We start from the raw sequence: 26780 nt of genomic DNA on the forward strand, positions 1-26780 counted from the left end.
CTGCAGTTTCTCCAAAGCAATTCCTCAATGTACTTTTTTTTTTTTTTTTTTTTTTTTTTTTTTGGGTCCGGTCGTGGGGCCTGAACTCTGGGCCTGGGTGCTGTCCCTCAGCTCTTCAGCTCAAGGCCAGCACTCTACCACTTGAGCTACAGCGCCACTTCCGGCTTTTTTCTTTTTGCTTATGTGGTGCTGAGGAATCAAACCCAGGGCCTCATGCATGCAAGACAAGCACTCTACCACTGAGCCACCTTCCCAGCCCCCTCAATGTACTTTTAAAGACTTTATCCACATAGAAAAGTTGTGAGCCTAGGGTACTGCACTGGGTTTCTGGGAAGAAGTAGCTCACATCACATATATGTATATATATGAATACTTCACATCATATATAAAAGTTTGCTCATCATGAATTGATGACCAAAATATAAGCACTAAAACCGTAAACCTCTTAGAAGAAAACATAGGGATAATCTTCATGATTTGGGGTTTGGCCATGTGTTTATAGATGAGACACAAAGTTAAACAAGGAAAAGAAATAAGTTGTGAAAAGAAAATCACAGGGGAAAATGTTTGATATGTATCTAGATAAACAACTATAACAAATATTAAAGCAACTAGTTTAAAAATGCATAGGATCCAAATGGATCCAAAGATTTACAAATGACCAATAGTAACATGAAAAAAATATCATTAGTTATTAGAAAAATAAAGCTTAATAAATGTAGGAAAATTAAAAAAAGAAAAATAAAGTTAAAACCGTATTAAGATACCACTTCACATATATTCAAATGGAGATCCAACCCAGGGCCTCACACTTGTTAGTTAACTACTCTACTACTAGAACTATTTCCCCACCATTTTGTTTTGTTTTGATTTTGGGGGTGGGGTCCAGTCGTGGGGCCTGAACTCTGGGCCTGGGCGCTGTCCCTCAGCTCTTCAGCTCAAGGCTAGCGCTCTACCACTTGAGCCACAGTGCCACTTCCGGCTTTTTTCTTTTTTCTTATGTGGTGCTGAGGAATCAAACCCAGGGCCTTGAGCATGCAAGGCAAGCACTCTACCACTGAGCCACCTTCCCAGCCCAATTGTTTTTATTTTTTTGAGATAGAACCAGACTGGATTTGAACTCTGAGCTTCCTGTCTCTGCCTCCTAAATAGCTGGTATTATAGGAATATGACATCTCACCCAGCTTTTTTTTCTTATATAACTAAAAATAACAAGTATTGGGGAGAATGTGGAGAAATTAGTACCTTTGGAAATGTGAAATGGAGCAGCACCTGTACAACAGTTTGGTAGTTCAATAAATTAAACACAGAATTAAGGTGTTCCCTTATATATTCCCAAGGAAGTTAGAAGCAAGCATTCAAACAAAACCTGGAAGCCGGGCGCTGGTGGCTCACGCCTGTAATTCTAGCTACTCAGGAGGCTAAGATCTGAGGATCATGGTTCAAAGCCAGTTCGGGCAGGAAAGTCTATGAGACTAATCTCCAGTAAATCACCAGAAAACTGGAAGTGGTGCTTTGACCTTTAGCTGAAGAGCTCAGGGACAGCACACAGGCCCAGAGTTCAAGCCCCACGACCAACAACAACAACAAAACTTGAACATTATTCATGAAAGCCAAATATCCATAACTGATAAATGGCTAAGCAAAATTTCATCCATATTAGTAGAATGTTTTGCTGTGGTCATAGCTTAAGCATACCTGTGAGTAAACTCAAAGCCACTGGATTATGCACCTTACATTGCAGCACATGAGTGATGCCTAAAGAAATGTATTTCTCAAAAGAAATACAGGTCTTGAAAAAGGAATCATGTGGGGCTGGGAAGGTGGCTCAGTGGTAGAGCGCTTGCCTTGCATGCATGAGGCCCTGGGTTCAATTCCCCAGCACCACATAAGCAAAAAGAAAAAGCCGGAAGTGGCGCTGTGGCTCAAGTGGTAGAGCGCTAGCCTTGAGCTGAAGAGCTGAGGAACAGCGCCCAGGCCCAGAGTTCAGGCCCCACGACCGGACCCAAAGAAAAAAAAGAAAGAAAGAAAAAGGATTCATGTGTAGACATCTCAAAATTTCACTTCATTCCTTCAACAATCCCATGATGATGACACCACAGTAATCAGGATCTATTGTGATCTCCCTGACACAGAGAATTAGGTGTTTTTGAAAATGTGAACTAAAGCCAGGCACTGGTGGCTCACGCCTGTAATCCTAGCTACTCAGGAGGCTGAGATCTGAGGATCGAGGTTCAAAGCCAGCCCAGGCAGGAGAGACCGTGAGACTCCTATCTCCAGTAAACCACCAGAAAACCGGAAGTGGCGCTGTAGCTCAAGTGGTAGAGCGCTCGCCTCGAGCTGAAGAGCTGAGGGACAGTGCCCAGGCCCAAAGTTCAAGCCCCACGACCGACAAAAAAAAAAAAAAAAAGAAAATGTGAGCTAAAAATATTTAGCAAAGTTAGCCAGATCCAGAAGAACAAAGATCACATTTCTGTCATGTGTGTGTTTGCTGGGCCCCAACTGTAAGCATAGATGTGCATGCATACAGGATTGTGTGATCAGTCTAAAGTACAGTATACATGTATGAATACCATGGCAAAGCCCCTTTGAACAATAAGCATACACTTGAACAAAAAATGAGGATCCAGAAATTGAAACATGTCTTGTCTGGGGTGTAAGTACTAGTGAAGGGGGTGGATGAAGGAAGAAGGGGATAGAGGGTGAATATTGTTATATAGTTGCATGAAAATGGAACAAGTAAAGTCTCCGACACTGGTTTGGGAATTGGTGACTGACCACAATGCATTCTCTACTTAAAGAGAGGTAGTAAAATGTGCAAGTATTGATGTGAATAAAAAAATAAGTAAAAGCACTTAGTAAGCAATCAGAACTTTAGGTGCTGCTGAACAACTTCATCTCATTTTTCACAGGTACAAGGAATTAAGGAACACACTCCAACAATGCCGGCTTCCATGGGGCAACGAAAGGGAATATGGTGGCTTAATGCCTGTTACACTTCCTGATGAACACCGACAAAAATGTGAATCGCCTCCTGTCCTGGCCAAAGGACATCAGCATTATGGATTTGGTGGAGAATCGTGGACCAGGTAACTGAACCTCTGCTCTTCACCCCACCAGGGTTCTGTTAGCCATTTGTCTTTATTTCTTTTTTTGGGGGGGGGAGGGGTCCGGTCGTGGGGCCTGAACTCTGGGCCTGGGCGCTGTCCCTCAGCTCTTCAGCTCAAGGCTAGCGCTCTACCACTGAGCCACCTTCCCAGCCCCCATTTGTCTTTATTTCTACTCTTAGTCCTTTGTTAACAAAAATCTGTCCCAAGACTTATTCCTTGTGCTAACTTAGGTCACAGATAAAAAAAAATGAATCATGTGATTTCTAATTGTAAAGTACATAAAAATTCTGTTGGCTTTTGCTAGTTGTTTTTTTTTTTGGGGGGGGGGCTCCGGTTGTGGGCCTGAACTCTGGGCCTGGGCGCTGTCCCTCAGCTCTTCAGCGCAAGGCTAGCGCTCTACCACTTGAGCCACAAGGTCACTTCCAGCTTTTTTCTTTTTGCTTATGTGGTGCTAAGGAATCAAACCCAGGGCCTCATGCATGCAAGGCAAGTGCTCTACCACTGAGCCACCTTGGGCTGTCCTTTGAGATTTTTTTTTAAGTATTGTGACCAGAATTTTTTTTTTTTTTTTTTTGTCGGTCATGGGGCTTGAACTCTGGGCCTGGGCGCTATCCCTCAGCTCTTCAGCTCAAGGCCAACGCTCTACAACTTGAGCCACAGTGCCACTTCCGGTTTTCTAGTGGTTTATTGGAAATAAGAGGCTCACGGACTTTCCTGCCCTGGCTGGCTTTGAACCGTGATCCTCAGATCTCAGCCTCCTGAATAGCTAGGATTATAGGCGTGAGCCACTGGTGCCTGGGAGACCAGAAATTTTAACTCCCTCACTTATCTAAAATTAAATAGGGCTATGAGAAAGAGATATAAATAGGAGGAGTTATTATATTAAAAGTTTTATTTCAGCAAAAAGCTGGCCTAATTTGTACAGATTTTCTAGTTTGGGGTGTTTTCATGTATAATTTTTTTCACTATTTTAGTCATTATAATCTGCTTGGCACTATTTTTAAATATTAAAATATTTCAATAACAATTATGAATATTAAAATCACTCTTTTAGCAACTGTTCAAAACACAAATTAAAACTAGAGAGATCTGGGCACTAGTGTCTCATACCTGTAATCCTAGCTACTCAGGAGGCTGAGATCTGAGGACTGTGGTTGAAAGTTAGCCCAAGCAAGAAAGTCCATGATACTTACCAGCAAAAAAAAAAAAAAGGAAGTAAGGAGAAGTGGAAGTGTGGCTCATGAGTGAAAGGTTTAAGGGAAAGCATCTAGGTTCTGAGTTCAAGCCTCAGTACTGGCACCAAGAACAAAAACAAAACCTCATAAAACTAAATAGCACCCATAGCTCACACCTACATTCTTGCTATTCAGGAGGCAAAGATTAAGGAGGAAAAAGGTTTAATGCAAAATTTAGGGAAGCATCATAGATGAGGCCTAGTCTTATTTGACCACCACCACCCAATTCTACTTCTTCCCTTATAAGAAGGAACTATTTCTACTTTGATGTGTCTCCTCCCGTACCTTTTAACTTATTTACTTATTTACACAATTATACATATACCTGTTAAAAATATACAGTGAAGGAAGTGGAGCTGGCTCAAGTGGTAGAGCACGAGCCTTAAGTTCAGGAACAGTGCCCAAGCCTTGTATTCAAGCCCCAGGAATGGTACACACACACACAAAATATATTTATATACATATATATATATATATATATATATATACATACATATGGTGTTTTGTTAATGTATGGAATCATTTGATGCATAGAATTAAGCAACTTGGATTGTTTTCCTCATTTTCCAGTGTCTAGATAGTCTTATGTTACTAAACATGGATATACTTTGTTATTTTTAACTTCTCATAATAGTCTATAAAATAGATGCATCAGAGACCACTTACCCTGTCACATAGTGTTCCTTTATTTTTTCTTATATTAACTGCGTTGTCATGAATATCTTTGGATAGGGCTTCTTAAGCTCATATGCACCTTTCTCTTGGGAAAATCCTGTGTATGAGTGTCTTTAATTCAGTAGATATATTCCACATGATTTTTATTCTTTCTGGCAGTGTCTAGAAGTACATATTTCCTTATTTCTCTGCCAACAGTATTATAGTTTTAACTTGTATAATTTTTGTTCATCTAACTAGTAAAACAGGTATGATTCTCAGAATGTATTTCTCATCACTGAATAATTTGTCTTATGTATGGCCATTTACATTTCCTTTTCTGTTCTTATTCTTTGTCCATTATTATTGTTTTTATTTATAGATTCTTGTTCTTATATTCTAGATTGTAATCCTTTTGTATAATTTTCTAACTTCTGTTTGTTTGTTTGTTTTTGTTTTTTTGGTTTTTTTTTTTTGGTCCGGTCGTGGGGCCTGAACTCGGGGCCTGGGCGCTGTCCCTCAGCTCTTCAGCTCAAGGCTAGCGCTCTACCACTTGAGCCACAGCGCCACTTCTGGCTTTTTTCTTTTTGCTTACGTGGTGCTGAGGAATCGAACCCAGGGCCTCGAGCATGCAAGGCAAGCGCTCTACCGCTGAGCCACCTTCCCAGCCCCTCTATTTGAGATCTTTATGCTTTCTTGTATCAAACTTCATTTTGATTTTTGGCTTTTAAAAGAAAATCTTGGAGCTGGGAAGGTGGCTCAGTGTTAGAGTGCTTGCCTTGCATGTAGGAGGCCCTGAGTTCGATTCCTCAGTACTACATAAGCAGAAAAAGCTGGAAGTGGTGCTGTGGCTCAAGTGGTAGAACACTAGCCTTGAGCTGAAGAGCTGAAGGACAGTGCCCAGGCCCAGAGTTCAGGCCCCACAACCAACAAATTAAATAAATAAATACATACATACATACATACATCCGTACATACATACATAAAATCTTGGCCAGATGCCAGTGGCTCACACTTTTTTTTTTTTTTTTTTTTTTTTTTGGTCCAACTTCCCAACCCAAGTGGCTCACACCTTTAATCCTAGCTACTCTAGAGGCTGAGGGCAGGAAAGTCCATTAGACTCTTATCTCCAGTAAACCACCAGAAAACATGAAGTAGTATTATGGCTCAAGTTGTAGAGCGCTAGCCTTGAGCTGAAGAGCTGAGGGATAGCACCCAGGTTCAGAGTTCAAGCCCATGACTAACCAACCAAAAAAAGAAGGAAGGAAGGAAGGAAAGAAGGAAGAGAGGGGGCTGGGAAGGTGGTTCAGTGGTAGAGTGCTTGTCTTGAATGCCTGAGGCCCTGGGTTCGATTCCTCAGCACCACATAAGCAAAAAGAAAAAGCTGGAAGTGGCGCTGTGGCTCAAGTGGTAGAACACTAGCCTTAAGCTGAATTGCTGAGGGACAGCGCCCAGGCCCCACGACCGGACCCAAAAAAAAAAAGAGAGAGAGAGGAAGAAAGAAAGAAAAGAAAGATTTTATTTATAATGGTATTCCAGTCAAGCACCAGTGGCTCAGACCTATAATCTTAGCTACTCTGAGCTGAGACCTGGAATGTCATGATTCAAAGAAAGCCTGAGCAGGAAAATTTGAGACTGTCTCTAGTTAACCAGCAAAAAGTGAGATTAGAGGCATGGCTCAAGCCATTCAAGGCCCTAGGTTCAAACTTTAGTATTGGCAAAATAATAATAGTAATTCCAATCCTAATACCAAAGGGGGAACAAATTCCTGTACATTTACTTTTCATTTTCCTTTTTTTCCAGTACTAGGGTTTGAACTAGTTCTTGCTCAGCTTTCTTGGTGTTCTACCACTTGAGCCATACCTCCAGCCTACCTTTTTTACTTGTTAATTAATTGGAAGCACATCTCATAAATCTTTCTGCCTAGATTAGCTGCAAACCTCAATCTTCCAAGTCTTAGCCTGAATTTATATATATTCATGGCTATCTTTGTCTGTCTTTTGTTGTCATTTTCTTTTTGGCAATACTGGGGATTGAACTCAGAATCCTTACTCTTACCAGCAAGCACTCTTTGACATGAGTCACTCCTCCAGCCTCTTTTTGTGTTATTTTCAAGATTGGGTCACACTTTATGCCCGGGCTGGTGTGGTTTTCAACCCTCCTATTTATAATTTTCTGTGTTGCAGGATGACAGAAGGGCTCATCACTGTTCTCAGCCATTGTGCTTCCCCTGTAGCTGGGATAGCACGCATGAGCCAGCTCAGCCAGCCACTGGTTAAGTTGGTGTCTCATGAACCACCCTCTCCGCCATCCTCTCCCTCCATGGCCCCCATGCAGGCTTCCAGTCTGCCTTTTGCAGTCTTCCCATTATACTGTTAACTTTAATCTTGAAAAATTTAATCTTTCTTATGTCTTTTCAGAAAGCTTCCTCTTGAACAATTCTACTACTTGACACAGAACAAAAAAAGTGACCTCTATGGAAATGATTCTCTGTAAGTCTGGGCTCTCCACCCCTTCTATGAAATCAAATAATCTTAATGGAAATGTGTTACATGAGAAATCAAAAAGGCTTCCTAATAGGCACGTAGAGAAAAAAATATTGTTGTATTAAAATAGAGACCGTTAATACTGGAAATGAAGAATAAATAAAAAGAAGCGAATAAACCAAAGGAACAGCTTGTAATAGTTAAGCAAGTCAACAAAAAATAAGGGCTTACAGGTCATCTTGATTTGTTTCCCTTCCTTTCACCTTCTCAATCTAAACAAATTCTGTTGTATTTCCTAAAATATTCATAGAAAATACCATAGTGAAGCCGGGCGCTGGTGGCTCATGCCTGTAATCCTAGCTACTCAGGAGGCTGAGATCTGAGGATCGCGGTTCAAAGCCAGCCCGGGCAGGAGAGACCATGAGACTCCTATCTCCAATAAAAACCACCAGAAAACCGGAAGTGGCGCTGTAGCTCAAGTGGTAGAGAGCTCGCCTTGAGCTGAAGAGCTGAGGGACAGCGCCCAGGCCCAGAGTTCAAGCCCCACGACCGACAAAAAAAAAAAAAAAAAAAAAAAGAAAATACCATAGTGATAGCCAACAAAATTTTAATTGGAATTTAGGGAGACAGAATCATTATGATCATTTATAAATGACACAGTAAAATCACTCCCGAAGTGTCTTTTTTGAATAAGGAATATCTTTTAGTCATTGTAACTTTTGTGTATTTTCCAGTATATCGAATTAAATTTCTTTTGCTCTCTGAGATACTTTTTCATAAAACACATTGGTACTGAAGTACCAATGAAAATAGCATTTCTACACCATTACTAAGATATGTCTGTGCTGGGATGTTGCTCAGAGGCAAAGTGCTTGCCTGGCAAGAACAACATCCTGGGTTTGATCCCCAGTACCACAAATCAAAAGACAAAAAAAAAAAAAAACCAGTTACAATAACAAAAGCTTTGTCCTATTTTTAGGGTAAAAAGTTATTGCAATATAGCATTGGGCCACTAGATGGAGCCAAAAAGACTAATTTGTGTTTGCCTTGGCCTTTTGCATGAAACCATTTCATTAATCTTGCCATGCTTTCCATTTAGAGAGTAGCTCTTTGAACATTTATTACTTTCATCTTACCTTCCCAAATTTAAAATTTTTTGAAGTATTTCTTCTTTTTTTATTTCATTTTGATATAGTAGCCAACCTCGTAACTGGAAATTCCTTAGCTATTCACCACCCTCCCCACATCTCTCCAACTCAGCTAGATAGCAGGATTACAGGAAATTATTCTTTTTAGTTACACACCCTCAAACATAAGAATTCAAAAGATATAAAATTTTATGACTCGTGAATTATGTATTATAAATATACTTGAGTTATTATGTGATTGACATACTACTTTCTAGTGAATATGTTCTAGCATGGAGGAGCAGTAACTAAATACAAGGGTATTAATTTTTACCATGGAATTAATAATATTACAACTACTACTACATGCCTGCAATTAAGTGATGAAACATGTAAGTGGAAAAGCATTCCTCTGTAGTAAGTTTCCTGTAGGGGAGGGGAGAGGCCCTCCCCGATAGGCTAGTTTTCTTTGCACACAGGCTTGGTTCAGAGTACTAAGTAAATACACAGCTTGGAATGAGCTAGTTCAGAAAAAGCCTGACTCCAGGAACTCAGTTAGTTTTATTCTTTCCTTTCTGTTGATTACTAGGCAACATTTACTATCCTAAGAGATCAACAATCCTGAGACAGAGCACACCCAGTACTTATCCTCTCAGACCAGGCCACATGGGTGGCTTTAGGTCATATAATTGCACCACACGCAGGTTGCCAGGCTCCCTAGAGTTCTTTGGTACTGCCAATTAGGAAAGCGAAGGTCAGTGAGACACAGAGCTCTGGAATTATTCACCCTGTACCTTCTCTGGAAGGGAAAAACGCAAAAGGGATCACTAAGGCTGGTGTCAGAATAAATGGAATGAAAAATAATCAATATACAACAGAGATATGGAAATGTCACAGTTTCAGAGACGTTAGTAAAATGTATTATAACAATAGCTTAATAAGAATGTGTTGATAAAAATATTAATAACAGGACTGTATCTTTGTTCTTAAATGGACTCATTAGTAGGAATACAGCCTTTTCAAAGCCCTTAATTTAAATTAGCTTTTTTTTTCATGTTTTTATTCTAGATTGCCTAAACCACCTACTTCAACAGTAGAGTAAGTATATAGCTTCTATTTTCCTCTCCTGTTATAATCAAGAAAATAATATTGTCTGTTTTTAATTATTTATGTGGTTGTAAGGATAAGTGAGGTTTATGATACTTGGAAGGGGAAGCCAGTGCAAGTCCAAGATAATATTGTTCTGATTTATCCCCAGTTACATCCACTGCCAAGCTTTCCATTTTTCTTTTAGTATCACTGCTTTAGAATATAGGAGTATTAGAAAGTAAGGAATTCCCATATACTCACAGCCAATGTCACCCACTATTTATATTAATGTGGCACACATTTGTTAATGAACCAAGATTAATGCATTACAATTACCTGTAGTCCATATTTTACTCAGATTTACTCAGTTTTTTTCTTCCTAGGGTCTCACCCAGGACATCACATTATATTTAATTCACATGCCTTCTTAAGTACTTCTTAGCAGTGATAGTTCTTAGACTTTTCTTTTTTGATGACCTTGGAAACTTTGAAGATTGTAAGTCAAATATTTTGCAGAGTATTTGCTTCCAAATGATTTTGACTGATTTTTTTTTTTTTTTAAACAGTCCTGGGGCTTGTATTTGGGAGCTGGGGCCTGTCCTTGAGCTTCTTTTGCTTAAGGCTAGCACTCTACCTGCCCGATATGGCAGGAAAATAATCCTTACATATCAGCCTCCTGAGTGGCTAGGATTACAAGTGTGAGCCACCAGCAACCAGCTGATGTTTTTCTTATAATTAGATGAAGTGGAAGCCTACCACATCCAAGTTACCTGTTGTCAACATGATTTATTACTGTTGGTGTTAACTTGATCACTTGGCTTAGGTCATGCTTGTCAGGCTCCCTCACTATACAGTACCCTTGTCCCTCCTTTCTACACTGTACCCTTAAGGAGAAAGTCACTGGGCATATACAGAAAGCAGCTGGAATTAGATGTCACTTTTCAACATCAGAGAACTCAGTTAAATGAACTCTGGGCCTGGGCGCTGTCCCTCAGCCCTTCAGCTCAAGGCACGTACTCTACCACTTGAGCCACACTGCCACTTCCAGTTTTCTGGTGGTTAATTGGAAATAAGAATTTCATGGCCATTCCTGCCCAGGCTGGCTTCATATTGTGACCCTCAGATCTTAGCCTCCTAAGGAGCTAGAATTACAGGCATGAGCCACCAGCACCCGGCTAACTTTGCTATTTATTAATCATTGGTTTTGAATTGTGGACTTACTGGTTTTTGTCTTGGTTTGGTTTTGAGGGGTTTTTTTGTTTTGTTTTTTTTTTTGGCTTTTGTGTTCTTTTTGTACTTAGGTAGTATTTCAATGCCACTCTATTTTGTCCCTTAAATTAGCCATAAGATCTTTGAATTTGTGCCTGTATTCTTTTGACATTTTCCCTATCCTTGCTAGGTTTGGGGGTGGGTATTTTTGGTTTGTTTTTGTTTGTTGTAAGTATGTCCTTATTTTCTGACACTTCAAGATCATCTTGTTTATTTCCTGTCCCTCTCCTGGAGTAAGCCATAACTCAAAAAAAAAAAAAGTTCCTTTTATTGGGAACTACTATATTTAAAATTTAAAAAAAAAAAACAGATCTCAATACTAGGTGTTTTGGGTTTGTTAACTGAAATTGTTTCAGTTAAAGAGCTGTTTCAAAGGTTATCAGAAATAAGGTCTAGGTCATTTCTGTTCTGTTTCATTTTTAAGGGAACAACTGTGTGAAGAATCTTTTGTTGGTTTTTTTTTTTTAAATTCTCTTCACAAGAGTAAGAGAAGAAAGGCCTTTTTGTCTAAGTTACATTTTGGGGGCTCACCATTCCACTTGTAGTCTAATATGTTTAAAAGTGGGAGACTAGAAATCCAAAACCAAGACATGGGCAAAGATGGCCCCTTCTAGACCTGTGAGAGAGAATGTCTTCCACATCTTGCATCTGACACTCTGGAGGTTTTCTGGCAACCTTTGGCATTCCTTGGCTTGTAGATGTGTCTGCTGTGATCTGACTTTTCTTCACATTTCTTAGTATGTGCTTGCCTATATCCGAATTGCCCTTTTGATAAGGACACTAGTCATACTGGATTAGGGGCCCACCCTACTGCAATTACATATAATTATATTTAATAACTAATTACATATGGTGAATCTCTTTCCAAATTGGGTCACAATATAAGGTTTTGGAATTAAGACTTTAACACATGGATTTGGAGAGAAACACGGTTCCACCCTTACATGGGTCTTGGTCTTTTACTTAATTATTGGGTTATAAATAACATTTCTTGGTTCTGTGAATCTCTTAATCTTTTTTTTAATCTCTTAATCTTGATTCTTGATTTTCTTCTAGTTTACATAGCTCCTACTTCTTTTTTTTCTCTTATCCTGTCAGTTCTCCAAATGATAGGAAAAGTATATCACTGTATTTTTAATTGTGACCTTCATGTTTTTATTCTTTCAGTGTTCTAGCCATTTAGCCTTTTCTAATTTCAAAACAGTCTGAATATATAAATAAGCAGCATATTTTATTGATCAATTGCTCAAAGAAGCAGATGGCCTGGATTAAAGGTTCTATTCAAGATAGTTACCTTAGCCAGGTGCTAGTGACTCACACTTGTAATCCTAGCTAACTCAGGAGGCTAAGATTGAGGATCACCATTCAAAGCCAGCTCCAGCAGAAAAATTCCTGTGAGACTCTTATCTCCAATTAACCACTCAAAAACCAGAAGTGGTGTTGTAGCTGAAAGTGGTAGAGTGTTAGCTATGAACAAAAGAGCTCAGGGACTGGGCCCAAGCCCAAGTCCTACAACTGACAAAAGGAAAAAAAAAAAAAAAGATGGTTACTTTACTGAGCTAAATGCCCAAAATAATTCTATAAAATAAGTTACCTGAATCCATTTAATATAAGAAGCAAAAATGTAAAACAACTAGATGATTAGTTATTATTTATTTTAAAGATTAGATTTACAGCCAAATGCTGGTGGTTCATGCCTACAATCCTAGCTACTCAGGAAGCTGAGATCCAAGGATTGAGGTTCAAAGCCAGTCTAGGCAGAAAAATCCAGTAGACTCTCATCTGTGATTAATCATCATCAACAAGCCACAAGTGGAGATGTGGCTCAAGTGGTAAAGTGCCAGCCTTGAGCAGAAAAGCCAAACAAGAGCACAAAGCCTTAGCTGAGTTCAAGCACCAGTACACACACACACACAATAGATTTAGTTTTCATTTCACTTTGAATATTAAGGACATTTCACATGTTTTATTGTAGGTAATCTAAGAATGCTAATTCCATGAATGTAGGAACTTTCTGGGTCTCTGTTCTATCCCTAGGAATTAGAATGGTATCTGTTACAACAAAGGGTCCCAATAAATATTTGATGACTAATTGTTTTCATTGCATTTCTTTCCCTTCTGTTTTTGTTTTATTAACTAAATCTAAGAGAAATCTGCTTGCCATATCCAATTGAGCACCCCTACCATACACACATATGTCGCAGAGCCATGTTCCCAACCTTCACGTCGCCAAAGGACCTGTACACTGGCATTAAAGCTCAAGCCCATCAGCCTTTTCCTCCCACAATGCCAACCAAGGCCTATGATTCAACAGTTTTGAAGACAAGAGGTAAAAATGTAACTTGAAATGAAGTCCACTTATTGGGGTTTATTCAATAATAAAATTAAAGTGAGTCACGCCAAGGACTCAAAACACTGATCTGTAGATTAGTAGGTGAAGAAAGCCATCCTCAACTGGTAACTGCACTATGCAATCAGCAAGGACCCTACTATAGACCAATTAAGTCAAACTCTGCAGACACTGCTGATGCTTCTTATTTATATATAGTATCCCAAGGTAGAATCAGAAATTCAAAGTTTGTAAAAATTGGTTGCTTTATTCTACTTGTATTTTTGGTTTTTACTCTTTATTCTGTCTTTTTTATTACCTTTAAGTAGTTTATAGAAAGGTTTCAATTTAGTGTCAGTCTGTGAGCACAGGACATTTTGATCAATGTAACCCCTTCCATCTTTCTCCCCCATCTCTCCCAACCCTTCCCATCACCTCAATTTTCCTAGTTCTTGTTCTCTCATGAGGCTAGCTTTTAAAATTCCATCCTAACTAAGGTAATGAGCGCAAGGGACCATGATTGGTCCAGTCCTGGAAGTCTGTTCATGAGGCAGCAATTATAAATTGAATGGCCACCATTATAATAAGTCTCAGAAAGTCATGGGAGCTATTTATTCAGGTATTCAGGTCCTCTTTTCATACTGGAGCATCTGCCCAGATGTGTGTATTAGAGAGGATGGAAGTCCCCCCACCAGTCATTGAGTCTCCCCACAGTAGATACCTATGCTGAGAGGACTTGAACTTGTGGGAAGACAAGAGTGACCTCTGGAGAAGGACTGAAAATATTAGAAAGAGGGCAACTAAAGGTGACAAAAGGAACATGGTAGGCAGAGATAAATATTGTCTAAATGAAGTTCGATTGAAGGTAAGACAATCTCAAGAATTGTCCTATCTAGTAGTACAGTTCTTTTGACACAAAAAACAGCAACAGAATACTATCCTCCTCAATACCTTGTCAGCAGACAGTAATGTTTGGAGAAGGTGTGGCAGAGGGCTTAAGAGCATGAACTCTGGAGTTGGGGTGTAATTCTAGATCTTCACTTCCTGTGTCGTGGGCAAGGTTTTCTCCACTTTTCAGTATGTAGAATTAGGAATACTGGTGTCAACTTCATAGATATACAGATGTTAGCTATTAGTACTTTCTTTTTCTCTTTGTTGCTCAGTGTAGAATCTCAAGGACTTTTTCCCCCTGAGTTGGCTGTGAACCAGGATCCTTAGATCTCAGCCTCCTGGATTATAGGCATAAGCCATCACCACCCAGTTGCAATGTTATCTTTATTGCTCTGTTATCTTAATGTAATGACTGCAGTACTGCAGTGTGGGTGCATGCTGAACTTCCCCATTATCTCTCAGGCCAGTCAGCATCAACAAAGGCATTGTGAGCTGTGTCAGATTCTGTGACTGTTTAGTGTATTATCTTAGGGGAACAAACAAGGGAATGCTTTGCAAAAGATTCTAAGAGAGGAAGTCTTGACAAGTGGATACTTCTGAAATTACATTTAGTGCATAGTTAGTAAAAATTAGCAGAAATATGTGTTAAATTCATAAAAACCACCTTTAAGTGTACTTGAAAATAAGAAAATGATAGAAATACATTGTTCTCCCAAGCACCTCCTCTCTGACCTCTTACTCTTATGAGATTGTAAACACACATAGTACACTGAAGTAATGTTTATGACAAAGATCTTTCCATGAACTAGTACTGCATTAGCTCTATTCTTCCAATAGTAGCAGGTAGGTTAAGGCTATAGAAGCAGATTGCCTGAGGGAATTCTCACCTATTAGTGTGATCTTGAGAAAGTTGCTTATTCTCTCTGTGCCTCATCAGCTTCTTCATTCATTATAGTATATTTCTCATAGTAATAATATGAAAATGAGTATGATAGTATGTATATATATATATACACACACACACATGCACACACATATACATGCACACACACACACACACACAATACTTGGTACAATGATTAGCACACAGTAAGTGTCCAATAAATGCCAGCCTTTTTTCTTACTACATTTGAGTGTGGGTCTTCCGAGCATTCTTTAATGTGAAATCTTGGATGAGACCTAAGGAGGCCATGCTATGTTTCATAAAGTTTATCATATTATTAAACCTCCAAAAGTTATATTTTTTTAACTGTTCTCTAAGTATCTTTTTGTCAAGGATGTACTAACTCTATCTTAGAAAACACTTGGTATTTAGGCAGAGAAAAGCTAAAACAAGTAGTAAAAAAGGGGCTGGGAAGGTGGCTCCATGGTAGAGCTCTTGCCTTCATGCATGAGGCCCTGGGTTCGATTCCTCAGCACCACATAAGCAAAAAGAAAAAAGCCAGAAACGGTGCTGTGGCTCAAGTGGTAGAGCGCTAGCCTTGAGCTGAAGAGCTGAGGGACAGCACCCAGGCCCAGAGTTCAGGCCCCACGACTGGACCAAAAAAAAAAAAAAGTATTTGCTGAGCCTCTGGAAACCAGAATAAGGCTCAGGAAACTTTATTACACATCTAAGGATCTCTCACATTAAGTACTAGATGTCTCTCCTCCCCCCTGGCCCCAGCCATGGCTGCTAAGACTACTAGCATTAGAGACTTAACTATGTGACTTACTTTGCTCACACAGGGGCTCCAAAAGCAGGCTGCATCTAGGCTTGGGGGTATCAAGAGGTGATAGAGTGCATGTCTAGCTAGGCATGTTCTAGAAAAGGAAATGTAATGCTTAGCTGTCACTAACAACTACAAGCTACACCAACATTTGTCTCCATCTAGATCGTCTTCTTTCATTACATTCACAAAACCCATTAGCTAAATGACTATTCTTTATTTATTCAGGATAACATTCCTTTCCTTGAAAATTTCAGGTAATCCTTACAGATATGAACTGATTGACTATCCCATGGATTCAAAGAAGAAAGCATTAACTTGGCCAGGTCAAGGTGTTTATTATGATGTAAGTATCTTGCAAAATGTGTATTTAAGATAAAGTATAATTGACACTTATCCAGTAAGTGTATAAAAATTTAAAAGGTGGACATTTTGTTTTCTATCGAGATAAAAACTTTGAAATTTTTACCATGATTTACATCATCTTTATTAAACCGTTCATCAACTTCTGGTAGCAGTGGGACACTTTCACAGTTACAGAACGCAGCAAGGTTATCCTCAGGAAGAGAGTGAGGAAGGACATTGTTTCACACAGTGTCCCTGGCCCTGTTCTTAGGACTCATAATATGTGAAGTCATTCTAAATATGCATAGAGTAAATGGGAGGTTATTTACATTTGTAAGCTACTATCATGCCAATCGTAATTTTTTACATTCCTATCAAGTCTAACATAAAACAGTGGTCACCATTTGTTAAGAAATTGCATACACTAACCACTTCTGATATATATCATTAAGCCCTTAGAAGGATTAATATCATCAATACCATTTTAGAAATAGGAACAATAAGGCTCAGATAGTTTTTTTATTTTTCCCCAAGGTTTTGAACTCAAGGCCTCACACTTCCTATCCTGGCATTCTACCACTTGATCCATAACCCCAATTTTTACTGGTTATTTTTGGGATAGGCTCCTGAGAGCTCTACCTGGGTTGGCCTCAAACCTCAATTAAACACTCAGACTCTTGAGTAACAGATTACAGGCATGAGCCACTGCTGCGTAGCTTCTGATGGTTTTTGACTATGTCATGATCACAAAACTCAGGTTTGTTAAACTCTAGTCTCTGCTCTTAACCTCTCTGGCATAACTTCACATGGATTAGTACAGGAAATTCTAAAACATGAGGGAAAATATCTAGACATTTGAAAATATCTAGACATTTGTTACCCATGCAGCTTAGGAGGGGCAGTGCTAAGTGTTTTCCATATATTGTTTGTACCCAACAATCACAACTTCTTAGCGTAAAAGGGGTACTAATACAATATACTTATAAATTAAATGAGATCCAATAAAGAACCAGTGCTAAAATGCTAAAGTCTCCAAATGACAATAAGCTCTCCACATTAAGACTTTACTTGCTCCCTGTTAAGCCTCAGTAAGCCCAATTATTCAAGACTAAAACAAAAGAACAAGATCTTTTTAAAATTTCATTTAATACAACAGTTTGATTTTCTGATGTTTTACTGATTTATTGAGCTTTGGTTCCTTGCCCAGAGCCCTCAGGACTTTGCACATCATTTCAAGTATAGGTATTGGATAATTGTTTCCTATTGAATATCACTCTTTTGTAGAGTGGAGAATCTGCCTAGAAACTAGCATGTCAGGAACTGGAATTCCTCCTCCTATATCAGACACAAACTGTGCCCGGGGCACAGTGTACTTCACAAGTGAACACCTCCCACATGAATGATTTCGAACAGCTCCTCTCTCACTAGCCTTCAGTATAACAACACTTTACTACACAGAAAACTCACCAGCTCCCCACTCAAATATTTCCTGACTTTCTAGGTTATACTAAATCACATTTCCTATTTTTTCTGTGTGCAGTAGCCTATATTTTAATAGGTAACTACCATTAGTTTAACTTGCCCCAGATTCATCCAGCCCCTTAGAACAATATTTGAAAAAAAGTCCTTATTTCAAGTAAATTGGTTTACTTAAAAATAATGAGAAAGATAAGAAAAAGTAACAAGACTTTCTTTGCCCCTGAGTAAGAAAACCATGTATTTCTTCCTTTTTTTCTTTTCTTTTCTTTTTCTTTCTTTCTTTCTTTTTTTTTTTTTTTTTTTTTTGTTGTTGTTGTTGTTGATTGTGGGGCTTGAACATAGGGTCTGGGTGCTGTCCCCGGGCCTCCTCTCTGTGCTCAAGGCTAGCACTCTATCACGTTGAACCACAGTGCCACTTGCAGTTTTCTGCTGGTTAATTGGAGTTAAGAGATCTCGTTGACTTTGCTGCCTGGGCTGGCTTTGAACCACCATCCTCAGATCTTAGCCTCCTAGGATTTACAGGTGTGAGCCTCCAGCACCTCACAAGCCATGTATTGCTTAAAGGTGTAGAGGCATAATTCCAGGACAAACTTCCAGGTACCTTTTACCAGGAGTACAAAATGCATGTATTCTTACTGCTTCAGCCTTTCTGGGTTGCTAGCAGTCATGCCACCTTTATGCCCCAGAACTTTAAAGGGACCATCTCTGATACTCTTGCTGTGTCCTTCCCTATGGGGCAAGAACTTCCGGGGGTCAAGGAGACCCTATTTCCATTTGTGGCCCACACTCCCTGGGCCACAAAATTCTCTGTTCAATTAACTCCTAGGAACTCTTTCTCAGGTTTAGCTTTACTAGAGTTAGTGCTATTGAGCCAATACACACCTGTAGGCCAAAAGGGAAGCTATGGATGGCCATGATTAGAAGTAGGGGTGATGGGAGGATCAAACAGGTAGAAGAAAGCAATGAGTTACTAAGACAGGGGTAGCATCTGCCTCTTCCTAAACCACCAATTACTGGTACAGAATTCAGTATTTCAAGGAATTTAAGGTGAACCTGGATTTCAAGCTATTGTGTCAAAGTAGAAGATATGTTTTACTTAACGGTTTATTTGCTTGATATAAATTAAACCCTTTAGGAGCTTGATGCTGGTGGTTCACACCTATAACCCTAGATACTCAGGAGGTTGACATCTGAGGACCATGGTTCAGAGTCAACACAGACAGGAAAGTCCATGAGACTCTTCAGTTAACAACCAAAAAGCCAGTCATAGAGCTGTGTGGCTCAAGTGGTAGGGTGCCAGCCTTGAAGCTCAAGACCCAGTTCAAATAGTACCCCGAGTTCAAACCCTAGTATCAGCACAAAATTAATGAACTATAAATTGTTTAGACAGGATATGACTTTCTGTTTGCATTTAACCTTGGGCTCTGAAAATGTTAAGGGTGTGCTAAAGTACTAGCACAACAAATGCATAATATTCAAAAAATGTATGCTGCCATCCATATTTCTGCTTCTGATGCTTGGTAGTGTCCACAACTCTGCACTGCCACTCAAGGCTCAGTTCCTGAGGGATGACATGATCTGGTCTCTTCTTACTCCCTCCAACTCCATTCCCAGTCCTACATCTCCATTCAATTAGGATCAATCTCTCTCCATGAACTTCCAAGTCATTTTCTTAACCTCTTGTATAGTAATTTGTGTTCATCTTTCCTCTCCTACCCAAGATGCTTCTGGATGGCAGGATCTGGTCTATTCTGTTCTCCTACACTACTGTGCACATATAGGTGTTTAGTAAAGACTTACTCTGAGTATTATCAATCTAGGAAAAGTGAAGTTCTAAGTAAGCAGAAAGACTGCAGTGAAAGTTACTCATGCATACCTCTGGACAATGCAAATCAAACATCATAGTTTTAGGTATCTGAAAAAATGAAAATTGGATTTGAATGATTTTGAGTTATTTAATCTTCATTAGAGAATTGTGAAATACATATGGTTTAATTTCAGGCAGGACAGGAAAAAAAATAGAAGGCACACAATTTTGACTAAAATTAGCTGAAACTGCATCTCAGTCTGCATTGTATCCCTAAAAATATTTCACTAGAAGTAGAGTATCCAGGGATATTTCTCCAGTATAAGTTATTAGAGCATTTTAAAGAAGACTTGACCTTTGTTTTTTTGCCAGTCATGGGGCTTGAACTCAAGGCCTGGGCACTGTCCCTGAGCTTCTTTTGCTCAAGACTAGCACTCTGTCATTTGAGCCACAGTGCCACTTCCAGCTTTTTCTATTTATATGGTACTGAGGAATCGAACCTGGGGCTTCATGTATGCGAGGCAAGCACTCTGTCACTAAGCTACACTCCTAGCCCAAGACTTGATCATTTCTCTAATAAAAATATTGTGCTTAATTCTAAGTATGGTGATAAGTAGAGCTACCATGCCTGGCTTATATTAAATAGTAGTAAGAAAATAAAGAATATAAAGTATCTGACTTCAACCTAGAATTTCCTTTGCCTCTTTTCCTGATGAGACCTTACTAACAATGACATTAATATCAATAATCTTTATGTTCTTATTCTAGTTTCCTAAATGTGTCGACAAAAATAAACCAGTGTTCTATCCCAAACCTCCTAAAACCTATGCTCCTAACCCTTTAAACTCATGGGATTCTTTAAGCTCCATGAGAGAAGCCAACATACAAAGAAATCTTGAGAGGTCCCACTGGATCACTTCATATAATCATGATTTCACAGGTATGAGTTCAATACAAGTAAAAAATAAGAACAAAATCAAGATATTCAGCAAATGCCATCCCAAGCTTTCATTTTTTAGTGTATTTGCATTTCTCAATCTAAGTACAAATGTAAATTCAGGTGGGGGTTAACTTTCTTATAATGTATATGTGGAAGATAGGATTAATTTTCATTTGATTGGTTTTAGTTGTATTCTAAGGGAAAGGTCACATTTTTCTATAAAGGATAATTTAATTATTATTATTTACAAAATAATGAGACAATGTTTCCATTAAGGTCTTGGGCCCATGAACCCCCTTGAACTGGATGATTACCATGAAAAGGAGGTAGCAGAGCTAACTGGAGAGATAGGATTTGACCCACCACCTGTAAGTCAACTCTCAATTATTTGAGGGAAGAATATCCTTGTACCAGAGTTTTTCTTGCTTTGCCCATCTTCTGTTGGTTTTATGAGCATTACCAGCCAGCCCAACTCATTTTGGAAGTCAATTCAGAACTGATTAATTTGTATCTATATTTTTTCCACTGTTTGGAAAAGCAAAACTTTTTTTCTTCACATGGCATTTTTAAACATTTTTGTTATGCTGCTGTTGTTAAGGTACCTAAGGGAATTGGTTTATAGAACAGTAGAGCTTTGCTAGTGACTTAATGAGATTCTGGATCTTATATATATCTTGTATATTGAATTTTTGAAGGGATGAAGAGTTCTTCCTAATACAATAATTGAGAATTGGCTGAATTACAACCAAAACCCAAAACATTCTCTGCATTCATCAGTAGATATATTTGTTGTTCTTTTTGGCAGTTCTGGAGTTTGAACTCAGAACCTTGCGCTTACTAGGCAGGGTGAGCCACACCTGCAGCTTTTTCTTTTTTGTTTTTGGTTGGTCGTGGGGCTTGAACTCTGGGCCTGGCCACTGTCCCTCAGCTCTTCAGCTCAAGGCGAGCAGTCTACCACTTGAGCCACAGCGCCACTTCCAGTTTTATGGTGGTTTATTGGAGATGAGATTCTCACAGACTTTCCTTCCCAGGCTGGCTTTGAACCGGGATCCTCAGATCTCAGCCTCCCTCCTAGCTAGGATTATAGGCATGAGCCACCAGTGTCCAGCATGCAGCTCTTTTTCATACTGGTTATTTTTGAAGTAGGATCTTACTTCCTGCCCAGGTATCATCCTATTTTTTACTTGGACTGTGATCCTATTTTTCACTTCCCACCATGGCTACAATGACAAGCATGTGTACCATATTCAACTTCTTACTGTTGAGATGGTGTCTCATGAACTTTTCTGCCTGGCTTGCCTAAAATCACAGTCCTCCCTATTGCAGCTTCCCATGTAGCTAGTGATGAAGGCATCCTTCATCAGTACTAAGTTTTTATAATGACTTGGTAATTGATTATATGGAGTGGCTTGAAAGAATCAAGTCCTTTGATAACAAAAGCTAGCTTAAATTATGTAAATGAGATGATCTAGTATATATATTGTTTTATTATATTTTATCCTCCATAACTGCAAATCTTGAGAACAAAATATCTTCAAAGACATAAGTTGTAGAAAGATTGCTTCAGAATACATTTTGAAAGAGGATGAATAGAGAATCAAAATAGATTGTTTTCAACTATGAAAGTTGAATGAGAAAACATGTTAAAAATTTTTTGGGAAGGGAAGAAGGAACAGTCTTTTAGATCGGATTGGAACATATGAAGTCCCCCTCTGTATAACTAATGTAAGCAAATAAAAAAATAAGATACAAAAAATAAAGATCCATGGACTGGGAATTTGGCTTAGTGGTAGTGTTTGCCTCACTTGCATGAAACCCTGGGTTCGATTCCTCAGTACCACATAAGCAGAAAAAGCCGGAAGTGCCACTGTGGCTTAAGTGGTAGAACGCTAGCCTTGAGCCAAACCTGGGATAATGCCCAGGCCCTGAATTCAAGCTCCAGGACTGGCAAAAATAAAAATAAAAAATAAAGGCCTAGTTGAGAGCCTGAAAAAAAATTGTATCAATATGAACTCTTTTTAGAGTTTCAGCATTTCCTAATGTGATGGAGATAAAATGGAGTCATAGACTGCCCTTTATTATTCATTTAGGGATTTGGTTTTGATTCTTTTTTTTTTTTTTTTTTTTTGGGGGGGGGGGTCCGGTCGTGGGGTCTGAACTCTGGGCCTGGGCACTATCCCTCAGCTCTTCAGCTCAAGGCTAGCGCTCTACCACTTGAGCCACAGCACCACTTCCAGCTTTTTTCTTTTTGCTTATGTGGTGCTGAGGAATCGAACCCATGGCCTCATGCATGCAAGGCAAGCGCTTTACCACTGAGCCACCTTCCCAGCCCCTGATTTTGATTTTTCACTTGCAATGGGTATTTGGATTTGGTTTTGATTTTTTACTTGTAATGGGTATTCTCTATCAGGAAAGATTACATACATATACTCTAACCCTGTCAGGGTTATGCATATCAGATGGTTTACTCTGGTAAAGCATACTTTGGTAATGATAAAAATAGATATGATTTTTTTTGTATAGAGTAAAATAAAGGTACTAAAAGCTACTTCTGACATAATAAGATACTGTTGAAATCTGATATGATCTATTCTATCCTTTACTTCAGTAACATATAACAGCACATCTGAGAGAAGGGTTTTTTTTTCTTGGTATATTTTCTCAAACTTAATTAGCTAAAAGGCACAATAATTTGTTGACTCCATATGGGAAATCCTTCAACGATATACAATTATGTACAGGCTAGCTTCTAATATGATGATTCTGAATCCATCTTAACCTCCTGTGGGTTTTTTCCTCAATCACTTATTTCACCACTACATAGAGTCTTTGATGAACTCTTTACTAAGCTTACTCTTCACATAATCTAGCCAATCTTCCATCTTCTAACTATCCATCAATACATTTTTTTCCTTCATATATTTTAGGGTATATTTTTGTTCTTCACTCCTAAACATTTGGCATGCATATCATTAACCAGAACTCAGAATTTATTTGCAATTTCTTTTAAGGTGAAATATACATTCATTGAGCAGGGCAACAGTGGCTCGCACCTGTAACCCTAGCTCTCTTAGCAAGCTACTTAGTAAGCTAGAATTACAGGTGTGGGCTATTGTTATTTAGAGCCAGAGGATCCAGACTCAAAGACAGCCCAGGTAGAAAAATGAATAATACTCCGTCCCCAAAACAACCAGCAAAAAGCAGGGATACTGACATGGCTCACAAGCCAGGCAAGCTCAAAATTCTTAGTTCAAGCACCTGAAACACTGCGGGGGTGGGGGGAATTACATTACATACTTTCACTGAAATTACATAAATGTTAAGAGTACTTCCACTGAGTTTTGACAAATATGTACACGTTAGTAACTCAAACTCCAGGAGTAGAGCGCTAGCCTTGAGCTGAAAAGCTGAGGGACAGGGTCCAGGCCCAGAGTTGGCCCCACAACCGTACCCAAAAAAAAAAAAAAAGAATCTTTGCCTGGTCTAATGAAATATACTTTGACTAAGACTTAAACAACTCTACACAGAGTTAGTAAGTATCATTTACTGGTGATGGTTATAATTTTATTCTAGTGATTCCTTCATAGCTTTGAAAACATGAAAGAATTCCCACATATACATGTTTCTTTGTAGCAAAATAGAAAATCTGTCCATTCCTATTATCTAAAGCTAGAAAGGAAAAAAAATGCATTTATTTGGTCCAAACTTCAGTGTCTTTTGGGGAAGTGTGATAATAGTATTTGAACTCAATAATAGTATTGACTCCCATTTCTACACAAGTGCTCTTATCACATGAACTGTTCCACTAGTCCTGTTGGCACTGATGATTATTAAGAATCCCACTTTATGCCAGCACTGGCCTTGATCTTCCTATATGTGCTTGGATGACAGGCATGTACTACTATATTTAGGATGAAATAAGTGTCTCCAGAATTTTAACCCAGCCAGCCTTAAACCTGGATCCCGAATCTCCACCTTCCAAGTAGCTAAGATTACAGGCTTGAGTCACCACACTCAGAACTGAAGTATCTAATAGAACCTGCTATGTGCATGCTCCAACCCATCTCATATTTATTCAGTGAAAATGGTTATGACTGTTGAGCTATTGTTTATGGCAATATCTTTCTAATGCTATATTTATTCACTTTAAAATTTCTCCTTTTTATTCCTTCACTATAGCAAGAAAAATTCCACCCTGTCTTAAGACCCCCGAGACCTTTGGACGGGCGAATTTCACGACTTCTTCAAGACCGACGTCCTTTGGAGGCTCTTGTCCAGGAAGGACCAAGTTCTTGCCCAGATTGTACACCTAGAGTTTTGTGTAATTTTCATACCTTCATCCCCAGTTCTGCAGAAATGATGGCCCTGAGCGATAACACAGTGCCTGGCCTGGTTCACAAAACCAAAAATATTGAAGAGAAGATTAAGGAAGAACAAAGTTTGCTGTCTCCCTGTACACTTCCGACTTGTGACTTAACCAAAGACCTGACTAACATTTATGACTTAAAATCACTTCCAAAAATCACAGATACTAAAAAGACAGATGCTTTGTACTGGAGACAGCTGCCATTAAAATCTCCACCCATACCTTACTATAAACCAAATTACCTTCAGTATGATCATCTTAAATCTTCCCTACGTGATCCACTTACTACGTGTCAAACTCCTCTCACCCTTAACTATAGAATGTTACAAAATAAGTCAGATATGGGTACTTTTGCTTTAGAACATTTTTTAAGTAAGCCAGATGAACAAGCGGACAAAGACAACGATGACACGAAGTCTCTTCTGGGTTGGATTCCTAAGGTTGAATCGGTCAAGTCTCACACCAACTTGCTGGATCTGAAGAACTCTTTTTCGAAAAGTAATGCACAGAAGCAGTTCCAAAATTCACTGCTGGGAGCTCACAAAGACCTCAGGGATAAACTGAATCCAGGAATGAAACATCAATTCTTTGGCCATAATTCTTATTATTTCTATAACTGAAACATTCCTTCTTCCTTTCAAAACCCAACTTCTTGCAAGAAAAAAAAAATAGCAGTGTCCTTTTTTGCTGGGTTCTGTTTCTAGATTAAGCCATAGCAACCTTGTTATTAGGTTTATGTTTTCAGTAATTTAAGTTAGGATCTAGCCAGGAACCCAGACAAACGTGATATTCTGACTTCTTGAAAAGTTTAACAATTTATGAATAAAATATTAGAGCCAGAAAAAAATGAGTAGTCCGTAATCTCATTTAAAATATACTCTTAAGAAGTTCTGTTTGGTTATGTCAAAAAACAAACTTTACAACTTTGGTGGGAGGGTGCCAGGGGGAGGCAGGGGGGCCGGGGGGTGGGGCAGACAGGATGATAAGGGGAAACAAAGGAGGGAGCAACAATGCTTGATAAGAAATGTACTCATTACCTTGCTCACATAATTGTAACCCCTCTGTACAGTATTTTCACAATTAAAAAAGCTTATTAATAAAAAAAGTGGTTTTACAAATCACAGCAGGAGCAAAAAAAATTTTGTTTTTTGTCAGTCATAGGGCTTGAACTCTGGGCCTGGGCACTTGACTCTGAGCTCTAGTGCTCTACCACTTGAGCCACAGTGTCACTTCTGGTTTTCTGAGTGGTTAATAGTAGATAAGGGTCTCATGGACTTTTCTGTCTCAATCTTCAGACCTCATCTTCCTGAGTAGCTAAGATTACAGGTGTGAGCCACCAGCGCCTGGCTTAAAGAAGTTTTTTAATACAATTTTGTTATTAGGAAGGTTTTGTACAGAGAATTTACCATTTCATAAATCAGGTAATAAGTGCAATCCTTTGTGGACAAGGTCACCCCTTCCTTCGCTTCCTCCAATTTTCGCCCTTGACCCTGCAACAGGTTATATAGTTCATTTAGCACTCTAAAAGATTCCTAAAAATCAATGTGTACAACAAAATTTATGTCATAATTTTATGTGAAATAAAATGCTAAAAATAAGTCCCATTGACAAATAGCAATACAGTCTATAGCACCTTAATAAAATATGTCAACATTGTCTCCTTTTTTGTGTGTGTTCCAGATCCTAGTCCTGAGGCTTGAACTCAGGGCCTGGGTAGTGCCTGTGCTGTTTTGTTCAAGTATAGTGTTCTACTACTTGAGCCATAGCTCTATGGCATTTTAGTGATAGAGATAAGAGTCTCACAGACTCCTTCCTGGGTTGGCTCTGAACTATGATCCTCATATCTCAGCCTCCTGAATAGCTAGGATGATAAGAGTAAAGCACCAGCACCCAGCCAACATTGTCCTTTTTACATAAATAGTTGCACAAAATAATACTAGGTAAAAA

The 26780-nt window shown here is 39.0% G+C and overlaps 1 protein-coding gene and 1 long non-coding RNA gene across 6 annotated transcripts in view; one reads left to right on the forward strand and one right to left on the reverse strand.

Annotated features, from left to right (window-relative positions):
• The window catches only part of Spmip4 (sperm microtubule inner protein 4), a 34946-nt gene extending 9250 nt beyond the window's left edge, over positions 1-25696 (forward strand). Inside the window, exons 3-10 of one of the 2 annotated variants that reach the window (XM_069996068.1) lie at positions 2913-3089; positions 7420-7491; positions 9681-9710; positions 13118-13299; positions 16154-16242; positions 20296-20467; positions 20744-20835; positions 24647-25696. In XM_069996068.1, coding sequence (XP_069852169.1) covers positions 2913-3089; positions 7420-7491; positions 9681-9710; positions 13118-13299; positions 16154-16242; positions 20296-20467; positions 20744-20835; positions 24647-25453 — 1621 coding nt within the window. In that variant the 3' untranslated portion in view covers positions 25454-25696. The remainder of the gene's footprint in view (positions 1-2912; positions 3090-7419; positions 7492-9680; positions 9711-13117; positions 13300-16153; positions 16243-20295; positions 20468-20743; positions 20836-24646) is intronic. The other variant, XM_069996069.1, reaches the window with a different exon arrangement.
• LOC138809497 (uncharacterized) overlaps positions 1-26780 on the reverse strand; it is a 208163-nt gene that overhangs the window by 148636 nt on the left and 32747 nt on the right. The window lies entirely within an intron of this gene.

The sequence above is a fragment of the Dipodomys merriami genome, unplaced genomic scaffold (genome assembly GCF_024711535.1).
Source record: "Dipodomys merriami isolate MVZ:Mamm:240054 unplaced genomic scaffold, mDipMer1.0.p SCAF_5, whole genome shotgun sequence".
Taxonomy (NCBI): Eukaryota; Metazoa; Chordata; class Mammalia; order Rodentia; family Heteromyidae; genus Dipodomys; species Dipodomys merriami.